This window comes from Amphibalanus amphitrite, unplaced genomic scaffold (assembly GCF_019059575.1).
Source record: "Amphibalanus amphitrite isolate SeventyFive unplaced genomic scaffold, NRLGWU_Aamphi_draft 000288F_arrow, whole genome shotgun sequence".
In the NCBI taxonomy this organism is placed as follows: domain Eukaryota; kingdom Metazoa; phylum Arthropoda; class Thecostraca; order Balanomorpha; family Balanidae; genus Amphibalanus; species Amphibalanus amphitrite.
Genome location: NW_024881783.1, coordinates 370,452 through 393,858, shown reverse-complemented (window position 1 = coordinate 393,858; position 23,407 = coordinate 370,452). Strand labels below are relative to the sequence as shown.

Sequence of the window (23,407 nt, the reverse complement as noted above, 5' to 3'; positions counted from 1 at the left end):
CTTCGTAACATGTTACGAAGCTGTCAGAGGCGGTTGCCACCTACTACGAATACCCGGCAAAACCCTTACTGGTTGACCTGACCTGACCTGACCTGGCCTAAATGCATGAAGACATCATCTATGATCATAACTAACATGATATTCGTGATCAGCACCCCGAAAAACCATAGCAGCCACTCTTTACGACGCTCTAACAGGTCCCGATTTTCCCGACTTTTGGGTCAATGACCTGACCTGGAAGGTCAACCGATGACCTAGGACCTTAAAATTGGGTGTAATCGGCTTCCTTTCATCACGGGCAACACGGTCGTTTTTTCCGCGAAGCTCTAACTCGATCAGGGGCGAAACGGCAAGGGGGAGGGTCCAACGGACCCCCCCCCCCTATACGCTCGCTACTGGAAACACCAATACGGGCGAGGGTTAATGGATTATTAAAGACAATTTTCCAGGTTGCCCCCCCAGTCAAATTCCCTTAAAATAGGCTCTGAAATAGGTACACTTCCCCAGCGGTTCTTGACTATAAGGATCGGTTAAATCCTCAATTCCAAATCAAAGCAGAGCATCGGGTAGCTCATAAACCGCAGTAACTTTTCCTGAAAACAGAATCTCGATAGGTAAGTGAATGTGATCCCCGTTTGACCTCGGGTCTCGGGAGCACAAAATGAACAAATAAACGATATTGTCGCAGTCCGGACTCAGTCCCGATTCGGGACACCTCAGATTAAGCTAAAACTTGCACATTTAGGCTATGGCCGTGGCATACATAATCCACAGCCCGAGACATTCAGTGGCACCCCCAGCCGTTTGACCTGCAGAGGTCAGCAAATGTCACGTCAACCAAGTACCAACTTAGACCTTAGGCCATCACATGACCTTGAGAGGTCAAATCGCCTGAGGGCAAGTAACATTAGATGCTGGCGAGTCGTTTGGTGTCGTTTTGATCGCTCTAGCTCTGCTGGGTGGGCCACAATCCGCTGTGCAGATTTTCGTCAAGTGACCTTCGGTGACCTCTGTACAGGGGTGGAGAATTCGCCGGTCCCGCACGGGCGTTCCCGGTTATAACAGTCCGGGTTCGAAGCGCGGCGGGCGCTTGACATTTATGAGCCTCCTGACAGGTATGGTTGCAGTTGGTGGCAGGCCGTAGCCAGGCGAAGTCAGTGAGCCGGGACCGGCCATGCGTGGCTATGTGCACACGTTACTTAACGCATATAAACTATAACGGCTATAAACGCACGTTAAACCGCAACAAGCTTCGCTTAGCGGTGGCTCTGTCCTTGTGAATCCTTCCTATCAAAAAGTTCGGACAAAATTTATAAAAAAGTATTAGGGGGTTTGGGGGTGCTCGAGCTCCCCCTGAAATTAAAAGTAAGATTAGATGCTGCAGCATCTAATCTTACTTTCCCAATTCCCATTTGACCTTTCAAGGTCATGCGATGACCTAAGGTCATTTGTGGGCTATGTCGAAAATACACTTGCACAGCAGTTGTCGAGTAGAGAGATAAACCGAATTCCAAATCAAACACATCATCGAGTAGCCCATAGGCCGTAGTAACTTTCCTTAAAAACCGCTTCTCGATATGTAACCCCGTTTGACCTCGGCAACGCAAAATGTACAAATAAACGACACTCAATGCGTCGCAGCCCGGATTCAGCCCAGAATCGGGACACCTCCGATCAAGCTGAAACTTGCACACACTAGAGGCTGAGACATACATAATCCACAGCCTGAGCCATTCCGTGGCACCCCAAGCCTTTTGAAAAATGTCTTCATCGTAGATGGATTAATTTCCGATATATACCTACCTAACCGGTAATGTAAAAGACGCGAGAGCCGTACCTACACGCGGACTTCCCCGGGTGGACGGCCGAGCACTGGCGAGTTGTGCCAATGTTGGCCTTCTTCTTAAAGGTAGTGTGCCAGATTTCTTGGACCGTATGGAGTTAATGGCCCAGATAAGGAGAACCGGATTTTTAGAACTTGTCCATACCTTCAAAACTCATGGAAACGTCTTAAATTCTTCAAATTTTGAGTACTCCAGTGCGAAATTCGCCCCGACGGGTTGTCGGTCGTACCCCAACCACATTTCACACCACTATGAACAATAAATGCACACACTGAAATCACTATTACCGATATGCTCATCCAATCAAGTTTCGATAAACCCGTTCATCATCATCTCCTGCGGTTTCGAACACGCCTGTTAGGTGGCTTCTGATGCTCGTCGAGGTCGGAATTTCCAAATACGCGTGGTGCGTCGGGCGGCGCGCTCTGACTTCGGCCAAGAAAAATGCGTCAGCTGATCATTGTCATTTCTGCCACTTGCGTGTGGTGAAATGGGGTCATAACTTATAAGACGGCTTTTTCATATCAATTATTTTACATAAAATCATCTTTCAAACCATAAATAATGTTCGACAGCCAAATAAAAGAAACAATACCAATACCGGCTTACAGTTTAAGGCTCGACATTGTGTTGTCTACGATTAGACAGCTGATAACTCATTCCCGTACGTCGTATGGTCGTAACACTATAATGACCTTTGCTTATTGTCACAAGTGCGCCGCATTCGCGATTGTTGCCCGACGCCTGTTTGCAGGTGAGCCCACTACAGTTGTTATACATATCTAAAAACCGAAAAACTTTTAGGCGAAAAAGGCACTATTCCAGGCCCATTTTTGATTTTTTTTTGCGATATTAGGTAAAAACAGAAGCTTCTTATCCTAGGAAAAATAAAATGGGAAATCTTTCAAAGGTGGCACACTACCTTTAAACCTATTAGGTACCTATACCTACCCTATTTAACATGGCCGCTTAATCCCATGGGGTGGGGTAAGAAGTTTTTCAATGGTTTGCGAAATAGTTACAATGCAATTGCTACATCAGCTTTCGAAATCTCATTGTCTGGCAATTACATAGAAGTCAAATGTCTGCCCGAAGAACGTTTTCACGCAGTTGCATAGTTCCTGTGTTATTTCTATGCAGTTAAAACTACTCGTAATGGCTCTAAAAAGTTAGGGTGGCCGTCTTACTCCACTTCGCCTACTTTCTTCGTGATAAATTTTACGCTCTTTGAAGTTTGAACGCCGCTTACCGCGTGTCGATGCATTGCTAAGGTGGAGCTGATTTACTTAGACGGGGAATCGATCCAATATGCAGAAACCCGTTAGATCTAACGAGGTCTTTGCAAGCGTTTTGTTGATCTGTTAGGCCAGGAAGTGCCGCCGACTCGTAACGGCGCATCGAGAAACGGTTCGCCCTGATATTGTCTTGTCTGCAGTCGATGTCGTGAGACAAAAACTATTGATGTGACATAACGTTTGTCCGGACCACGCCCAACTTTCTCTGCGGTTCGCTTGTTTTGCGCTAGACGGAGCTAAGTTGTTTCTTACTTACCTTATGTATTTTGCGAATAAGCAGTTATTTTGACAACAATTACAGCACCCGAGTAACCACCATTTCACTGTCACTATGGCCCCGACGGTCGTAAACACGGCCCAGTCGGCTGGGGGGGGGGGGGGGTGATCTCTCCCGATAGGACGGCAGACCGGCGCCGTCCGGACCCGCCGCGGCTGTTCCTCCGGCCGGCGGAGACGTGGAGCAGAATAGGGTGAGGTAGGTGCCGGACAAAGAGGTCAAGGTCGCCTCCTGTTATGACAGTGACGGGGAGAATGGAGTCGTAAACCTGCGCGTCATGAACTGATGAATCATGCTGCTCTTGGCCCTGTTGGCGAATAGCGAGTGTTGCGCCAGGGTGCACTTGATCATCCAAACCTGCGGTGCTTTTAAACATTTATTTCATCGCTTCAGTGATCAGGTGTTTTCACCGGGACTCGAAAATTCCTACGACTTGTTCCGGCCGTCACGTGGTATGCATAACATGCAATTGAGAGTGTTTGCATACGGTGTCTATGTAATTACGAATGCATTCAAGGATAGATGCCTTCATAATAGCTGGCGGTACCCCGGCCCTGGCAGTAATTCAAATTGTGCCCTTGGCCTCTTGCGTAGTACTTACCAAGATTCTTACGTACTTACTAACTTAGCTCCTAGCTGCAGGAACAAGTTCAGGGGGACATATATGCATAGGTTCAATTGGTCGAGTATCGAGAGACCCGACTATCTAATTTTTAGGGGAGGGCAGCCCTTTAGCTCTCAGTATCGAACCGCCCCTGAAATACAATACCTATAGATAAGTGTTTTAACACAACTCACATTATTTGAATTCAGTTTCTGCTTATGTATTTCTGAAACGATAGCTATGCCGGGAGACTTAGTCTCCCGGCAGCTTGAAATCGGCAATGCCATTTTCGCGACTCGTTGCAGTCTGACCGTCTTGTTGACATTGAGATAACAAGATTCCATATGGAGACGGGAAGAGGAGGATAAAGGCCTTGACGGCGTCCAGCAGACCATGGTTGAATTGATTGATGTGTTCGGTCACTATACTCGGATAAAAGGAAACCCCAGGAAATCCCAATACCTATTGTAAGCACACGATGTTATCGGTACGGTAAAAACGATTAACGAATAATTTTTCAACCATCATCGCTCAGGGAAAACAAAACGCGACTTCCTACCTAATTGCTAATTGTGACCTCTGGGCTCTGACTCCCCCCCCTCTCTCTCTCTCTCTCTCTCTCTCTCTCTCTCTCTCTCTCTCTCTCTCTCTCTCTCTCTCTCTCTCTCTCTCTCTCTCTCGCCGTTATGACTAGCGGTGACCCGTCTGACCGCCTATCACAGCTGTGGCGTCTCACCGTTCCCTATCCCGGAAGGCGTCAGCCAGCAGCCTTGATCTAGCCCCCAGTGCCCATTCCACACGTCGCACCACGCCACTCGGATCGCGCGGTCAACTACCATCACGCCCTCTCCCTGCGCCCCCTTTGTTTGTTATCCCCGACGGCATCGGCACCGGCGCGTCGGTGCGGCGCCGGTCGCGACTGCCGCTAGCTCGCGGCTCCAGCTTCCCCCCCCATCAGCGGCACGTGCCGTCGCTGTAGCCCGCCACGCGCCCGCTTTTTGTGTTGGCGTGAAGCACCGCCTCGCGACCTTGCCGGTATAGCAGCTCGGCGGCTCGGGACAATTGCACTGCGGTAGCCGGAAGTGGCGCTAATAATACTCCGCCAGGCGCCAACGCCCTCACGCTGGTGCGTGGTGCGGCGGTGCGTTGTTGTTATGATAAACAGGGTAGGTATGCGTTAGAAATACCGGCGTAATAAAATTGGTAGAATGACAAATGGGAGCCCGATAACTTGATTATTTACATTAAGCACTTGTTACAATACAAACACGGTTTTTCCTCTTCGGGTGATTCTAATGTTCATAAGTGTGAAGTGTCTTAGGTTCAAATTAATATTGACATTCCAATAGCAAAGTATTGCTCCCGATCGTAGAAGGTTCATTAGGTCACCATTTCTTGTGAAGGTGGCCGACTGCCCTATTCTAGGATCCTATAACAATTTAGATCATCTTGCGGCGTGTACCGAAAAATGCAACTAAATATGTACTTATAACTTATAATGGACAATTGCAACTCATGAATTAAAATTTATGTACGTCCAGTGCTTTCCTGGACATTTAACCCATTTACGCCCTTCGTTGCGTTTTCGCAACGCAAGTAAGCATCGACGTGATCGAAGCTTGAGAAGTGTGTAATGGAGGCTAACCGGTGAGACAGGTTTCAGTGTGTGTAGCATGGTTGTGCGCATGATGCTACGCAGTTACAAGTCTGTGCGGTCGGTAAGTTACTGCCTAGAGCTCCCTGAAGGAAGTTGAAGGTCTTGTGAGTGATGACGTCACGAAAAACAGCATAAATAGGCTAAGTGCTCAATGATATCGTAATGAAGATTGTGTAAACATATTCTGCAGAGTCCCTACAATAGCTTAGATATGCATTTTGTTAAGAAATTATGCTGCAAAAAGGGTTTGTGACTATTTTCAAATATGACTACGGTGGCGTTGCGGAAACGCAACGAAGGGCACATCGGAAAGACAGCGATGTTGCGAAAACGCAACGAGGGGCACATTGATAGGGTAGCGGAAGTATGAATATCAACAATAGACTTCACTCGTGATACGCTGTGGGTTCTTTCTTTCTCTCCCCCATCTTCCTCCCTCTTTTCTTGGTTCCCCCAACCTTCTTCCTCCCTCTCTCTCTCTCTCTCTCTCTCTCTCTCTCTCTCTCTCTCTCTCTCTCTCTCTCTCTCTCTCTCTCTTTCTCTCTCTCGTTTTGTAGTCATGAGGGACGTATGTTAAGTGCAAGGTGCGTTTGCACTAAAAATGTTGCGACATATTTCACATTTACTGCCTCAAACAGCTACAAACACTCCTTTCTTTTTCTCTTACAGATTATCGGGATGTTCGTTCACTAAGCAATGTGTTCCCTCCCATGCATCTGAAAATCGCATGGTAGGAAGAGGACCTGTATCAAACGGTCGGCGATGCTGACGGACCTGAGAGATAATTAGGTCATTTGGAAATTGGATCGACTATGTACATACATTGTGCATATATAATGAATAACGGGGATGTAGTCTGGTATCAGACGACAGATAGTCATTCCCATTCTCTGGATACAATCTGCTGACTACCAACCTTTACGTTAGAAAAGATAACTCAGGGTCGGCAAATAGTGGGATAGGCCCCTTCTGTGGGTAGCAGAGAGAGCCCTTCGGCAGGGGTAATGAGGACATCTGGGAAAATAGTCATTTTTAGGATTCATAGCTTGCATAGGTTAATAAGCTGCTTGATGTGGAGTATACGCTTGTTTTCTTACTTGGGATAGGCCTTTTATCGAATCAGACCATTTTAGAGCTAGCAGTATTATTGGAATTAAGGGAGACATTTGTCTGAACGGGCATAGTTAATCGTCAAGACTGAGCCCAGCCAGTGGGCAGGCCACCCATGACCCAGCCCCCCTCCCCCTCCCAAGCACTCACTGCACCCGGCTACAGGCGTGCTCCTTTGTGAGCTGCCCGAATGCTATACTCGTACATATATAGTTGCCCGTCTAGCCCGGAAAAAGGGGTTGAGGCGTGGAGATGAAGGATTTAACTATCCTGAAGATGGAAAGGACGTATTCAGGGAACAGTTGGAAAGTGTGCCACGGCGTCGAATCACCATTCTGCCCTGGCATTGCCTCGAGAAAGAGGTTACACGTGAAGGTCACTGAGAGTGGGGCCATGAAAATTTTGGATCAGGTGTAAACATGGTAAACTGGGAGGCGATTTGTTATGATGCGCTACGCCTTGCGCGGGTAATTTGTGAAAGCCCGATCGGTTCATTTTTTTCTCTTTTTTTTTGCTGAGAGTGGGTGCGACTAACCTGCAATGGAATTTAACTTTACTCCTAGGAGGGTGGTTAACGATCATTGCGGATACGCGTATACGTGAGGCACTGGTTTACTCCCAACCTCCGTTCAATTGTTTTCAGTGTGGGGTCTGATAGGTGGGGATAATGGCTCTGTCTAGCATCCAAAAAGAAAGCGTCACCCTGGGTACGTGTCGACCACAACTTTAAATGGACAACTGTTGTTGAAAATGACCGTTTGTTGTCATCTCCCCGTTCGCGAATCCTGAAGTTATGCTCCCCCACTGAGGCTTTTAGGCGGGTTATAGAGCATGAGGGATGTGGGTTCCACATTTTCAAGCAATAGTTGTCAACATTTGATTGATGTTTTGTCAAAACAAATTAGCATATACGGCAGTTCAGTGTACTTTATGGCCGCCTGATGTGCCCGTCGTTGCGTTTTCGCAACGCTGATGGCGCCCGGTGTGCCCTTCGTTGCGATTTCGCAACGCACGTTTTTTACGTTTTTCTCGAAAAACTTTTGCTGCAGGCAAAAATTATTTTCGATTCCATGCAAGGTCCTGGTAGGAGCATAACATATTTTGATTTCATCGATTTTCATGATGGTCAATATTCCTGGGCATAAATGGGTTAACAGGGAGGGGATTTTGTTCTCAGATAAAATGCAGAGGCAAAACAATTCCGCCATTGGCAACCGTCCAGTGCAACCACTATAGAACAAACGATATGTCGCTTCCGGGCGACCTGAGCCCCTCACTGAGCAGAAGTCAAGGCCAAGTTGCCAATGCCAATTTGCATGCATCCATCAGTAGATGGTTGACATGCATTGCATTACAAGTCCAGCAATCTCAATGTCAATGTCAAAACAGCGACATGGGAATGCCCCCTGAAAGACATCCCTGTCAGTCTGCCGTCCGTTCTGTATTATGAATAGGCAAGTACCCGGATGCCATGGGTGGCCTTGCCTTGGGTGACGTATTGTGTAGTTGATAATCCTCGTTTTCATCTGCAATGTAGACGGTATGGCCATTTGGTCACGGCTCTGTCGAACCCGCAGCTTATCGCACCTGACACAGGTCAGACTAACCACCGAAAATTTCAAACACAATCAAGCTAAATGATGAGCAGCGAATAAATTTGCCTTTTGTCGGAGTTAACAAATGAAAATATGTTTGTTGATTGTAAATACCATTCAATTGTTTTTCTTTAAATAAACTAAAAACACCTCCGTACAAAATCGTTTCAAGCATAGGTAAATCAAGGTTGATGAAATCGTGAGCAGGGATTGAAAAGCTCCACGTGACAACCCACGTGACTGCGGCCCCAACCTTATCTTGAAGAATCTTGGGTCAGACCAGTATTACTTTACTATGCAGCAGGTATAAGACGGCGGAGGGTCCAGGCCGGCCTCCCTGTGGTCAGTTCAGTGGACACTGGTGCCGCAATGGCAGCCCGTGAGGCAACAGGCGGGAGCCGGCGTGCGACCTTGGTGGCGAGCGATGTCACTGCGATGACCGGTCGGTTTACGACGAGTTCCACGTAATTGTAGGAATGGATTGGGACAGTATATGGATTCCGGCACGGTGGGCAATGAAGCAATTCATTTGAAGTGAAAAACTTCCAGTACTTTGAAGATTGTATGCTGAGAGCTGGGGAAAACCTTCGCATTTGTAGCGCGTGATTCCTTACAGATGCTGAGATAAAAAGTATGGTTTTGGGTGTGCAGGTAACATTTTGTGACTGGAGGCCTAGGCATTCTCATGTGATTTTCAATCATAAAAGCTGTAAGAACATAAAATGCCAAGAAGTCGGACATCTCAATCCTTGGGGCTATAGAGTCCGGACACATCTATGATCAAATAAAAAACATTTAGGTATACAAACGGCTCTGTGGGCTGTGGCCTATGCTCAATGCAAACAAAACCTCTTAAACGCGCAATTACTTGCTCATTTATTTGCAGGAAGTGTCAAAAATCATTTTAGGTGCCTACGGAATCACCATATTGTGTGACTGTGTCTATTCTAATTTAGACCGGCGGTCACCCGCCGTAGCCTGTCCACCGCGACGGTTTGCAGCCGCGGTCAGTGCCCCCTCTCCATCGCCTGGCTAATGACAGACGATGACTGAGCGACGAGCTGGAATTCAGCGAATGCTCAGCGTCCGCTCTTTTTCTCACAATTACAGGCGGACATGGTTTTAGAAATGAACGATAATAATGGCTCAGCGATTCGAGCAGACCACGCACACTCACACGCACACTGCGTTCGCGGCTCCCACGTTGGTGCGTAACGCATATAACATCCGTCCTTGAGTGAGCTGGAGAGGGATAGTTGTGGTAAAGAAAAGACTGTTAGATTGTCTTCGGTTAGGAACAAAGGGAGTGTCGAGAAGGAAGCGATAACTATGCCCGCCATGCCTACGCATAGTTGGAAGCTGGCAGGATCAACTTAGAGCCTTTGATGTAGGGAAAGGGGGCGAGGGGCAGGGGTAAAGGAAATAAGGATTGGGCAAGGTGAATGACTAGAGTGGAGATTGGCATAACTAATTTTTACGGATCATTTCAAATAATATGCGGCGTTTGTAACTTTAATGTATTTTTTTACACTGATGTGATATGCTTTTGCTAGATGGGTTAGGATTAGAATAAAAATTTCAGTGCTTCCGGAAACTAAAGCATGTATTCCAAGCAAAGCGAGAGCTTTATTGCTTAGATCTTAGACCTAATCGTTTCTAACCCGTAGGTTCTTATCTACCCCCTTCCCTGTCCATTTATTTTCATGCGTTTCTTCGAAAGATATCTTCGAAAAGCGTTCGTTAGTTGAAGTTTACACGCGTTGCGATTGAGCAGCACGTTTGGAGTCGTGTACGATAAATATCATGTCAACAGTTAACACGACCAAAGCCTCCACGCGGTCGGTGTCGAGAGTACAGCATACGTCACGGACCGGCAGCTGAGTATCTGATAAAAACAGTCGGCGCGATCGCCGGCCACCGTTTCCGCTGTGTCGTCGCCGTCGATCGGCAGTCGGTCGGCGGCGGTCCAGTTCCGACTGGCGGCGCCGGCAGAGGTCAGTGGGACCCGTGCACGCCCCGGCTCCGGTCAGGTCAGGGTGGAGGGCGCCGGCCGGCCGTCCTGCCTCCTTTCTCTCCGGTGCCCGGGTTGTTTGGCAGAGTGCTGATGGCGCCGCTCTCGGCTCACCTTGGAAGGCCGGCCGCGGCGGGAGCCGGCGTGTAAAAGGCGCGCCGGCTCCGGCGGCGGGCAGTCGTCGACAGACCGCTGACAGTGAGACCATGGCGTGCCGCGTGCTGCTGCTGATCGTGCTGCTCGGAGTGACCGCCCGCCTGACCGAGGCCCGCTGTGGCAGGAAGAGTCAAAGTGAGACCCGGGGCGACCAGGGGCAGTGACACACGTGCAGTGACGACCAGACGAAAAAAGTGGGACATGCGCGTGCCATTTGTCAGCCTCGCACGTCACAGCGAGGCTGACTCGACCGGGTGATAAAAAGTGCAGACCATCATGTCGATACGATATTGATAAGATCCTATCGCGACGACTTATTTACCGTTGTAACTCAGATCTTATCACTTCCATCGATATCGTACCAGGAGAACTCGCTGTCGCGTACACATCTCTCGTCATGAAGCATAACAAAGTTTTCATCGAAACAATTTTTGGGTCAAGCTAAGGCTATGGGAGAGTTCAGAACTTACAATTTTTGCTTTTTTTTTGCCCTGCAATCGCAACTTCTCGTAACAATATTTTTGAAGATACAAGTATGTAGGTATATATAGTTATGTAGCATGTGATCTGTTTGTTATTATAAATAAAAATTAGACCTTCACATAGCTAAGTGATAACGTACCTCTTAGAATCTTGACCGTTGTCCGTTTCCACGTATTCACAGCCGCATAGGTATAAAGCGGGGGGGGGGGGTCGATCGGAGCCCCAACCTGTTCGGTATCTGATTGATCTGATTAAAAAACGACCATACAAAATCGTAAAACTCAAAACTGTCAGCCGAGAACACCAAAGGTCAATAACTTTGACCTGGGACCATGGGATAGACCATGTTGCACAGGTTGGAATATTATCAAGTGCTAATTTGAAAAATCTGGAAACGCACAGAATGCACGTTGCTTTAAGTCAATTTGCCAAGTCGGCATAACATGTTGTCGATAAAACGGTTACAGGTCAAAAATCATTTGAGTCAGGGTCACTTTTTAAGGTCGGTATAAAATTGAGCAGCTCGAATGTCTTTAAAGTTTCGTTGCGATCCACTGTACCTATTCGTGTTAAATGAAATGGGTTCATCTGACCCCACAAGTGCGAGGAATGATTTATAAACGGCAAGGTTTCATTACTTCATCCTCAATACCTCATTTCCGTACAAGGCATTTTGATAGGTCAATATCTGATTAACCCTCGCGGGCCCGGGGGGGGGCGTTTTTCGCCCCCCCCTGGCGAATATTTGCGATAACTCCCGAACGCTTAGGGATAGGAAGGCAAAACTTTAAGTACCTTTTCTCCCATCAATTTGACATCTTCTGAAGTAAAAAATTTGGACCTAGCCCCCTTGATGACGTCACAAGGTCCATTTTTCTAGACCCCTGCACGGCAAACTTCGGCGTCACAGACGCAAACTTCAAATAGCTGCTAAAAATAGAGTTTTAGAGATAAAGACAAAGTACGAGCACGGCTGTGTAGCGTTTGACCTAGAGAAAAATAGAAAAATAGTTTTGGTGACCTGAGGTCAGAGGTCAGGTCAACGACCCCGAAATGTGGTTTTAGTTTTTCGCAAATAACTTCGACAAAAATGGTCCTAGAGCTACGGCAGTGGTACCATCGCATTCGCCTTGTCAAGCCGCGTCGAATGATATATATTTTGTTCGGAAAAGGTCAAGTTTCATGTTGACCTCATGTGACCTCGAATGACCTCTGGTTGACCTTGACACACGAAAGGTCGTTTATGATGGATTTGTACCCGCTGATCACGAATCTGGCATCTATTTTCCTCTAAGCCTTCATTTAGAGCTTCCGGATGGCAAAATTGTCTTATTTATTATTACTAACTTGAATCAGTGAAATAGCCTCTAGCAGGGATACTATTCTGTGACCTTGACCTTTGAGCAGCTTTGTATCGTAAGATGAACCACAAATAGGGAACTGATAAGCCTCAAAACATTTCAAAACATCTTGGAAGTTAGCACGCAAGATGTGCGAAAAAGTGCCAAGTTTGAGGTCAATTTTGGGCGTGACCTTGACCTTGACCTTTGATTTGGAGCACATTTTCAGAATCCTCAGATTCTCTTCTTTCGTTTGACACCCAATTTTGCCGGTTTGATGCAGCCTGCCGTCCTCTAGAAGGCTTACTTTGAGATCACTACACATGTGCCGGTTTTGGCCTTTGACCTTGACCTCTGACCTTGAAAATTGACCTGAGGTCAAAAATTTTAGGTGCATTAGAATCGTGTCGTAAGGACCTTTCGTTTGGTATCGCTTTTGTTTCCGTAGCTCCCTTATTTACGGAGTTAGACAGGGGGGGGGGGGCGAAAAACGCCCCCCCCCCCGGGCTGCGGTGGTTGGGATTACCCCCCGGGCCCGGCCGGGTTAAAGGGTGAATTGTGCAGATACAATCATCAAGAGGTGTAGAATGGTTTGCTTCTGCTGGGAAAATGTCAAAACTGACCTCAGTGACCTGAAACGACCTTGAAAAGTGCACGCGAAGACGGATCATTTACAAAAAAAAAAATGTAGACGTTTATCAACCTGACATCCGTATCTATCTTAACAATAAGCCTTAGGCTTCAGTACCGCGATCAATAAACGCCTGTTGTGATATGAAAAAATAATCATTAGGCTCAGGATGCCTAAAGCGAGTTAAAATGGCTAGAATTGACCCCAAAAAAAGTTTTACACTGGCCGCAACCAATGATCATTCATGGTCTCGCATTAATTTGACCACGGGCAACCTTACATGGTTCCTAGGATAGCAATAAGCACCAATTAGCTCGCTTGCAACGCAGAAACATACAGCAAAAAAGGCAGGTAACCTTGCCCAGGTATCGAAACCGCCAATTTTAGCCAAACACAACTTGACATGCGACGTCAAAGCTCGGTTAACTGGCCTGATAAGTGATATGTGCCTAAATTTGCTACATAATGCGCCCAAAGATTGACTGCTATGCTAAGCTAGCTAAGTTTCTGCTAAGTTTTGCAAAGCTGTCGTAACACAACACAGCCGGTATGAAAGAAACATAATTCGAGCCACTATCGATAAGTGTGAGATACAGGTTAGACGATTGATGTCAGAAATAGAATTACCTCATAGTTACAGAACATAATTAAGCGGTTACCTAATTTAAGGCATTGTACTGCCAAACGTCCTTCGTCCTATTCGCTGCCTAGGCTTCAGCCCGCTTACACACTTGGTTGAGAAACATAATCCAAAGCCAGATCATACATGCTGCAGGGATAAAACAAGCTTTTGGCCTTTCCCAACGACAGCGGTTTTTCTGCCATTGTGTGATATTGTACGATTCTTTAGGTACCGCCTCAACCGCTTAATACTCTCTTCATTGCCGCTGTGTTGCGCAAATGACAAAGTCCTGCAACATCGTTTTGTTTCCTATTGCGTAGTTTTGACTGTTGCTGACGTAAGTGCGACCGGGCGAACTAGCAAGCGTCAGATCGGTAGGTATGCTCGCGTCTAGCGATGCATAACAGTAGTTTGAAAACGTGTCATTATGATGCTTGCTTACGACAGAAAAATATTACGCACCTAAGGACTCAAGGCGTTGTTCCCGGTTAGAGGTTACATGCTAAAGAAGTTTCGAGGCTCGAGACTAATCGAGGCTCAACAAAATCCAGGCTCTGATAGTTAAGTAGAACGAATTACACCATTTCATAAAGAAATAATCCAGACATGACAGATCTTAGCGCCTTGGCCTCCGTCCAGCAATCTTATTGGTACGCTTCACTTTAACTCTTTATTTTACTTTTTGAATCTCAGTGCATTACAACACGGACGTATAAATAAGCGTTTATTTATACGTTCATTAAACGGTAAACTGTTTTTAAAAGCTTCTTCTTCTGACATTGACCTTGGCCATGATTTCACTGACCCTGCTTGATTAGAAATTGACATAATAAAAATTCTGAGTTTTGTTGACAATTTGGTTTTGTCATCTGTTGACGTATAGCTTCGCTCGCTGTTTCATCATGAATCAATTGTTATTTTTCAACTTTTAATGGATCGACGTCCGAAGGGTATTGATGCAGACACAATAAAATATGGATGGCATGAATGTCAATTTTGACTCCGTATGACCGGACTACTTTGCCTCAAGACGTATTTCCATTCAGTCAATTTAGTACGGTGCTGGATGCACTGGATGTTCTTGAACGAATCTGTGCACTGTGCACGCTGACTGTTATCAGAATGCCCGCAGAACTAAATCGGAAGGCACGCAGAGCTAAAGCATGTTGAGCTTAGGATGATTAATCTGAAACTGTTGAGACTTATACGATTCATGGTTGTTAAATGAGTTATGTAGCTTTTACTACATAAAGCTTAGATAAATCTTCAGCTCAATGAGTGTGTAACCCATTGATTAATTATAAGTTAGTAATTACAACTCAAAATAAGTGGAGAATTCGCTAACGCCGCGCCCACATTCCGTTTTTCAGCTGTGCAGGTGATTAACAATAGCGGATAGCGAACCGTAGATAGCCAGAAGCATCCTGAGTAGGTTATTTTTTGTACCTCAATCAATAAATAAACCATAAGAATGTAAGAATTTATAGGTACTGTATATAATTATATCCTCACCTAAAATATCATAACTTTATCAGAGAAAATATATCATATCACTATCTATGTTCGCAGAGACTCAGTTGGCTCGTGACAAGGACGGTTTAGACACGGCCATGGGATTGACTTGGAAACGAATCCTTTGAGCTCGTTAGAATTTCCTGCAGAACACAAAGAGGATTTTCGTCTAAACGTCTTTGTTTATGCATTGATCAAGTCGCATTATCATGCCTGAAACATGACTCACTCATTTTGTAGCTTATACTACTCGTGGTTTATCATAGTTTGTTGGTTGGTCAGGACTCAGGTATTCAGATGAAATCTCAGCACTGTAGTTTCCTAGTAATGATAGGAAAGCAGCCTATCCCTCAATAGAATACACAAAGGCTAAGAGGCAGCAGACGGTGGGATCCGCACGGCCCGAAGTGCCCGCCACCGTTATTGGTGCAGTGCGGGTTGCCTAACCTGCAGTCGCCCGCCGACCACCACGCTCAAGACGGGACAGGACATCAAAACTGATATGGGACGAGTTACAAATTGCACACACTCTCATTCGTTCCATTCGAGGCCACCAGGGTGGTAGTCAGATCGTAACACATCGAGGCGGGGGAGGGGGGGGGGCAGTTACCTACACTTGCACTCAACTCCCGTCTCCCGGTTCATGTGACTATGGTCATTTCACGTAAGCTCTCTGGTCACGTGGATAAAATTCGTTATCTGTCAGTGTTCAAAATGTCACCAAATGCCACAAAGAAAGTAGTCGGTCATTTTTAAGTGAAGGCAAGGTTAACAGGCCACCAGAGGCTATTGAAGGGCAATGTTTTTTCTTCTAGATTCTGACGTTTGTAAACAAAATCGGCACATAACTCGCGAGCTAGAACTTTCAACAACGAGGAAAAAAGATCCGGAAGTCCTTTAAAGCTCTTCCACTAACATAAACAGATCTTTGAGGCATAAAGACATTCATATCTTGTAATTATCTATGCAAGTAGGGGAAAGTGGGGTAAGACGGTCAGGGTAGGTAAGACGGGCACCCCTTCTGCAGACCAAACCAATAGCGCTACGAGCGAGAAAAATTAGGACCAGAATTGTCTTTCCCACTACACACCACCATTGAAGTTTGGTGATTTTGTGTTCAGTCGATAATCTTTTATTTTGATTTCTTTAAAACACTAATTTCATTGAAAACATCCATAATGTATTGTGCAAGTTTTTGTGTGCAGCACTATACAGCTAAAAACTCGCAATCACTTGTGGTACACTCATATGCCACCAGTGTTCATTTACCGCGGATTTGCTTTGTCTGCATCAAATTGTCCACAGAGAAAAATTGTGCTGAACTTCTTACATTGAGTTAGGGGTAAGACGGGCAACTATGAATCCAATGGGTCTGTAATGGTGAAAATATTTTTGTTGCTGTAGGAAAAAAAGAAGCATTTCTTATAAGAATATCTTCGATTCCGATACTCACAGACATGTTAGCAATATTCCTTCGGCACAGTTTATTCTCGAATAATGAATGTGAAAAACGGTTCTACATGACTTCTGATCTAGGGCCTATATACGAGCATACGCCTTCTGCACAAATCTTGTATACTGCCATTTCCGAGGCACTTGAGACCAACGAGCGACTGTATCAATGCAGCTAATTTCGGGCATTTGTTGCGAGCTGTACTGGTCGGTGAAAGAAGCTGGCCGTCTTGCCCTACCCATGTGACCGTCTTACCCCATGGGGTGGGGTAAGACGGGTTTTTGCAAGGTTTTGCAAAAATAGCTGCAGTTTATTTGTTGAATCAGGTCTAAGTCTCATCTTCTGGCAAATGGAAGTAAAATGTCTAAAAGAGGTTTTCACTCAGTTTCCCGTTTCTATGATGTTTCTAACCGGCCGAAAAATGGCTCCAAAGTTAAGGTGTCCGTCTTACCCCACTTTCCCCTACTCTATCCCTCGCCGGCACGGGGGGGGGGTGATGCAACCCCCTAAGGTTTTTTTTTCGCAAATAACTCGCGTAAAAAGCGGCCGATCGCGACGAAACTTTCAGTACCCTCGCATTGATAAATTTTACATCTAATCATATAACTTCATGACCGTGACCCAAATTACCTTTGACCTGTGACCTATTTTCCGAGACCATGTTTGGCCGGAATCGCGATTCGGCGTACTTACCTATGTCGGCTCGCATTATAGCCACGCGTTTGTAAGCTATTCTTGCTTTCAAGCGTTCATACATGTGACATTGCTCCCATGCATTAGGGTGGATGTCTAGATCACCTGAAGGTCAGGTCAGGTCATTGACCTTTGGTGACTTCGGCTCACTTTTTCAAGTTTTACATGGTTCTAGGCTAGTTTTTGGAGCTGAATTCGAATTAAGCAACCATTTGAACATTTACGAAGTAGTTTTGGTGCTTTCGTAACATGTTACAAGGCTATTAGAGGCGGTTGACACGTACTACGAATATCCGGCACGACTCCTACTGGTTGACCTGACCTGACCTGACCCGACCTGGTCTAAATGCTTACAGACATCATCTGTGATCAAAACTAACACGATATTCGTGATCAACACCCCGAAAAAACCCGTAGCAGCCACACTTCTCGACGTTCTAACAGGTCCCGAGTTTCCCGACTTTTGGGTCATTGACCTTACCTGGAAGGTCAACCGATGACCTATGACCTTCAAATCGGGTATCATCAGCTTTCTCTCATCACGGGCAACACGCTCTTTTTCCGCGAAGCTCTAGCTCGATCAGGGGCCAAACGCGAGGATGGGGCCGTACCACCCCTCCCCCTTGTGCCGTCAAAGGACGTAAAAGGGCCTGTGCCGGCGAGGGTTAAGTTCCTAGGTCATCGGTTGACCTTGCAGCCTGCAGGTCAGGTCAATGACCCCAAAGTTGGAGAAATCGGGACTTGTCAGAACTCCGTAATGTAAGGCTGTTATAGTTTTTCGGGGTGCCGATCACGAATTTCATGTTAGTTTTGAGCACAGATGATGTCTTGATGCATTTAGGCCAGGTCGGGTCAGGTCAGGTTAGGTCACCAAGTAGGGGTCTTACCGGGTATTCAAAATAGGTGTCAGCCGCCTCTGACACCTTCGTAACATGTTACGAAGGCACCAAATCTACTTCGTTAATGTTCAAATGATTGCTAAATTCGAAATCATCTGCGAAAACTAGCCCAGAAACATGTGAAACTAAAAAAAGTGAACTGAGGTCGTCAAAGGTCAATGACCTGGCCCGACCTTCAGGTGACCTTGACACCCAATGTGTGGGACCAGTATCATACCACATGTTTCAACATTTGAAACATAAAGACTGCAAACGTGCGTCTAATGCGGGCCGACATAACTAGTACACCGAATCGCATTTCTGGCCAAACATGCCTTCGGAAAATATGTCACAGGTCAAAGGTTAGGTATTTGGGTCAGGGTCATGAAATTTTCAGGGTAGGTGTAAAATTGATAAAATCGAGGGTACTGAAAGATTCGTCGCGATCGGCCGTTTTTTACGCGAGTTATTCGCGAAAAACCGAAGGGGGGTCCGTTCGACCCCGTCTAATACGGTGGAGGGTTAAAAGGTCACTTATGGTTAACTTAAGTTTTACTTAGGTCAGTGCAATGAATTGAATAAGATTTAAAGGTAGTGTCGCATATCGGTCCACACGTGTGAGTACGTGAATTGTGAGCAATTGTTTTAACCACTCAAATTTTGTTTTAACCGGATGCAGTTTTCAAATTTAGTGCGCATTAATCTGTTGAACAATGTTCGCTAGTGATAAGCATGATATACTTTCGAAAAGAAACGCAGTTAAGTTTTTCCTTATCATGGATATATCGCTAAATCAGTTCACCGTATATGATAGGTAAATACCAAAACGATGCGTCTCGACACTCTTATCAATCGCTCAGGCTCGTAGTAATCGGTCTGTAAGGCTATGCGATCATTTTTTTTTGTTCTTGAGGTTAGGTCAATTGACGTGACCTGGTGACCTGGGTTGGAACGAACTTGATCTGACATTGAGGGTATATGTGCCAAAAGTGTATCGTGTGCAAAAAACGGCAGGACATGGCCCGGCCGTTTGCCGTTTGGAAAATATTAAACATACCTACATACCGTAAACCTAATCCTATGCGAAACCTTAGGACGTAAAAACCTCCGAAATGGTACGCTTTAAAAAGTGCAGGATATGCCTGCGATTAAAAAGAGTAGACTGGTCTCCATCTCCCTCTCTTCAACTATGCGACTTTGCTGTTTGACAGATGTGAAGGTGGACAACTGCACGGGGAAGGTGTGCACGCTGCCGAAGGGAGGCAACACCGGCATCACCATCCGCTTCAGGCCAGGTGAGTTGCATGTCGTGGGGTCGGGCTGAGCCGTAACTAGTCGCAGCCAGGAATAGACACAGGCAGGGCTGCGAAGTCGGAGTCGGAGTCGGAGACATTCGAAGTGGAGTCGGAGTCGGAGTCGATTTTGGAAACCGGAGCCGGAGTCGGAATCACCGAAAATCCATCGACTCCGCAGCCCTGCCAGGTCTGCGGAGTCGGAGTTGGAGTCGGTATGAGTCGAAAATTCTGCCCCGAGTCGGAGTTGGCTTTTGAAAGCCTGAGTCGGGAAAGCCGGAGCAGGGCCTAGTCGGAGTCGGAGTCGGGGTCGCCGAAAATCCATCGACCCCGCAACCCTGGACACAAGAGGGGTGGGAACATTAGTCCTAGGTGATGTGATGTGTGATTTGTGATTTTAGGTCGCCCGGACTTCATCCTAACTCCTAAGTGAAAGTTGACTTGTCTGGACGGGTGCTGGCATCATGAGCTGTCGGTGATTATGACGAGATCAAGCAGCTTTGGCTTGACCTAATTCGCTAGTTTGTTTTTCCTCGGTAAATTAGTTTTATTATCAAGTGATTAAATTCGCCAGGCATCTAACAAAATAACATTTGCTTCGAAACACATTCTTTGCTCTAGCTGCGATAATATGTAATAACGCGGCTTCCTATGGCCTGGCCACTTCAGGTCCACATGCACTAATCTTGACACCTATCGAGTGTCAAACATTAATACTAAAGCACTGAAAAAACCTTCGTAATGAATCTGAATCGTCCAATCTGACACCGTTGTTTGACCAGTGCAGTGGCGGCGCCGGCTGTCCATCGCTCACCACCCGCCGCTGACCGCAGATAAGCCGTACGACCGTCTGAAGGCCAAGGTGACCGGTGTTCTGGGCGGCATTCGCGTGCCGTTCGCCGGGGTGCCGTCGGACGCCTGCAGCGGCCTCCAGCAGGGCGCCTGTCCCGTCCAGCCCGGCCAGGAGTACGTCTACCGCGCCGACATCCCCGTCTCCAGGGCCTACCCCAGCGTGAGTACACGGTACCCGTCTCCAGGGCCTACCCAGCGTGAGTACATACAGCATCCCCGTCTTGAGAGCCTACCCCAGCGTGAGTATACCGTATACGGTACCCGTCTCCAGCGTGAGTATACCGTAAACGGTACCCGTCTCCAGGGCCTACCCCAGCGTGAGTTTATAAAATGCCTTTTTTCAGGTTAGACACAACTGTCTGGTGGGCATGAAATCTGTGGCGTAACCAATGGCAGCCTTTTAATGCTATACATACTCGATCTAAAGAAATAACATTATTGGCGTACCTACCGTCTGTGCAATATCGAGCGCCAAATTGTCCGCTATAGTAGGCACGACATATGCGTGTTACGTGATAGAGCCCGTCGATGAAAGGCGTCGATGCATAAGCAAAATAGCCAAAATGGGAAGGTATTTTCACTTGCCTAGCTCGGGATCGACGCACCCCGAGCTGTTCAAAATCCTAACTCGGTGCCTCAATTTCAGATCAGCGCAAAGGTCGAGTTCCTCCTGGTGGATGCCGAGACGGACGAGTCGGTGGCCTGCAGCCTGATCCGAGTGAGAATTCGCTAAGTGTCGTTTGGAGATGCTCCAGAGACAGTTACGGAGACTGAGACAGCCATAGGGACTGAGACAGGTGCTCCTCCCCTCCACGGGCACGGCCAGGGGTCAGTGTGAGGTCAGCTCAGAGCCGGCAGTGCGCGGCGCGGGCCGGTTCGGAGTTCGGACGCAGCCTCTGCACGTGGACTCCCCTGATGCAGTGCGCGAGGTCGGAGCGACTCCCCTTGCTGTCGTCAACCGGGCCGCGATCTGATCACGGATCCACCGGCCGTTGACCGGAATGCTGTACTCGTATGGTGAATGTCATTACACGCCGCTGCGCGCCTCCGAGATTCTATCTATGCGACCATGTCACAAGCGGCGAGTAGCAGTGTGTGCGCGAGGACGAGCCTGCTGGACGGGAGCCGAATCCTGAAGAAACATGTACCACAACAGGGCTGTCTTGTGTCACTAAGAGTCATCTTGCAGCTGCATGCACACGTGAAAATTATAGCGAACAGGCTTCTATACATATATGGATGATTCGGTAAACCCACGAATAAAATGTCGAGGTCTTTGGACGTTGAAAGCATGTCAAGAGTTCCCAGTAAAGTCATGGGCGGCCACACGCCGAAATGCATGCTAAAACATTCAGCATTGTGGCAGCTACATTGTGTAGATTCAGCATTGTGTGATCTTACCGGGTGCCGTATAGATCACGTCGAGGTGTTCGCACAGCTGTTGCGTTTTAATTATGCTACAATGCTGCGTTTCAGGAAAATGTTTTCTTTTTACAAGCGTTTCATGTTTGTTCTTTCTCCCAGTGTGGTGTCACAATGCATAATTTGTGAGTTAAAATGTATTTGTGCTTACAAGCTCTAAAACGACGAGAGACCACATCATTTTTATAATGATCGGTACGCTAAATTACCTGGCTACCGTTTGTGATACAATCGATCGTGTTACCCCAATGTTTTATGACTCTGGCATGAGGTTCTAAAGAGGCGAAGAATCGCAACTCATGCACCGGTAGGCGGCAAAAGCGAGCGTTGTGACATGCATTGCTTACGTTGTGTAAATGTTTGTTATGTGCTAATAAACTTCAATTAAATCGTTGCCAATCGGAGGTAGAAGGTTAGGTATGCTCATGCTGGTTGTTTTTATGTAGTAATCTTGGTTTTTATTTCACGCATCGCTTTTTTCGCCTGGAACATATAGGTGGGCTTTGAAAGAGCATGAATAATCGGCGAGGCCTATTCCACAATGTTACGTGAAAAGGTCAAACACGATGAGCTCAAATTGATAGGACGCCGCGCACTTCCTTACCCAATTATTTAATCATTTCAGTCATCAAAAGTTCATTTATCTCGAACACCACCATCGGTCAATGTGCAGATTTATAAAACATGCGCTAAAGCTAAAAAAGCTGTCTTCAGACTTCAATCATTTGATAGCGCTATTCATGGGACAGATATGCAGCAGCCAGCAAACATGCTTCCATGCTGCACTTCATCAGGTGCCCACCGTCGAAAACTTTAAAGTTGAACAGTGCCGAACTGTGGTTGAAAATAGACGAGTGGTGCCATCGAGACCTCTGTTTTGCAGGCTGTTTAACACTCATCCCGATATCTCTGCATAGGAACTGAAGGAAGACTGAGAAAACAGACGCTCAACGACAAAGAAGTCAGCGCTTCTGCCCTCTCATATAGTTCTGTTGACACTTAAGTGGAAATAGACTACTAAGCTCTACGCCCAATGCGATAAATGGAGGCGTTTCAGTTCCAGCGATCGGCAATGTCAGTATGCAGCCTGTTCAGATGACCGTCCACCGAATCTTCTCGCCAAGCTTCTCGCATGGTTCGTAGTTAGGTCACTGCAGAGAGCAAGGACGCACGCCATTCACGAGCTCATGGAACGGATGGGGACACCGGTGACAGCACACGGGGCTGTCACGATCCAGCGGGCCCGCTCCGGCTGGTACCGTGCAGTGGCGTAACGCCGGCGCGCCGCTCCGGCCACGTTTCCACACCGGAGCGGCCACCGGCCGGGCCTGACCGACTCCCGAGAGATCTGCAGAGTCATCCCCGAGCCGGCGGCGACAGCCTCCGGGTGACAGGTGCGGCGCCGGCCGTCATCGTCAGCCCGCTGCTGCCGTCTCGCAACGGCACTCAAGGCCGCGCGTGCGCCGCGCCGCCGGCCCGTCAACAGCAGCACGGCCGTGACATGGTCGTGACGGGGCGTAACAATTGCCGCCGTGACGCACGGCGATCAGCCGAGAGCGCGTGGCCTCGGCTGACGTCCCAGGCCAGCCGTCCGGAAAGTCCCGGCAGCTGTCGGTAACAGTCCGGTGGGCACCCTTCAAAATACGGGGCAGGTCTCGCCCATCAAACAAACCAGATTCA

General features: G+C 47.1%; 1 protein-coding gene across 1 annotated transcript; it reads left to right on the top strand.

Annotated features, from left to right (window-relative positions):
- Window positions 1-10,543: 10,543 nt before the first annotated feature.
- On the top strand, window positions 10,544-22,121 carry LOC122387536 (NPC intracellular cholesterol transporter 2-like). Its single transcript, XM_043377800.1, has 4 exons — window positions 10,544-10,684; window positions 19,373-19,456; window positions 20,287-20,465; window positions 20,952-22,121. The coding sequence occupies exons 1-4, from the start codon at window positions 10,600-10,602 to the stop codon at window positions 21,036-21,038; spliced, it is 435 nt and encodes a 144-aa protein (XP_043233735.1). The 5' UTR covers window positions 10,544-10,599; the 3' UTR covers window positions 21,039-22,121.
- The last annotated feature ends 1,286 nt before the right edge of the window (window positions 22,122-23,407 follow it).

Bases quoted from the DNA above. Each gene is read 5' to 3' on its own strand.
- LOC122387536 (XM_043377800.1), top strand. From the start codon at position 10,600: ATGGCGTGCCGCGTGCTGCTGCTGATCGTGCTGCTCGGAGTGACCGCC. The intron at 10,685-19,372 runs GTGAGACCCGGG...GCTGTTTGACAG, and splicing joins CTGTGGCAGGAAGAGTCAAA to ATGTGAAGGTGGACAACTGC. The intron at 20,466-20,951 runs GTGAGTACACGG...CCTCAATTTCAG, and splicing joins TCTCCAGGGCCTACCCCAGC to ATCAGCGCAAAGGTCGAGTT.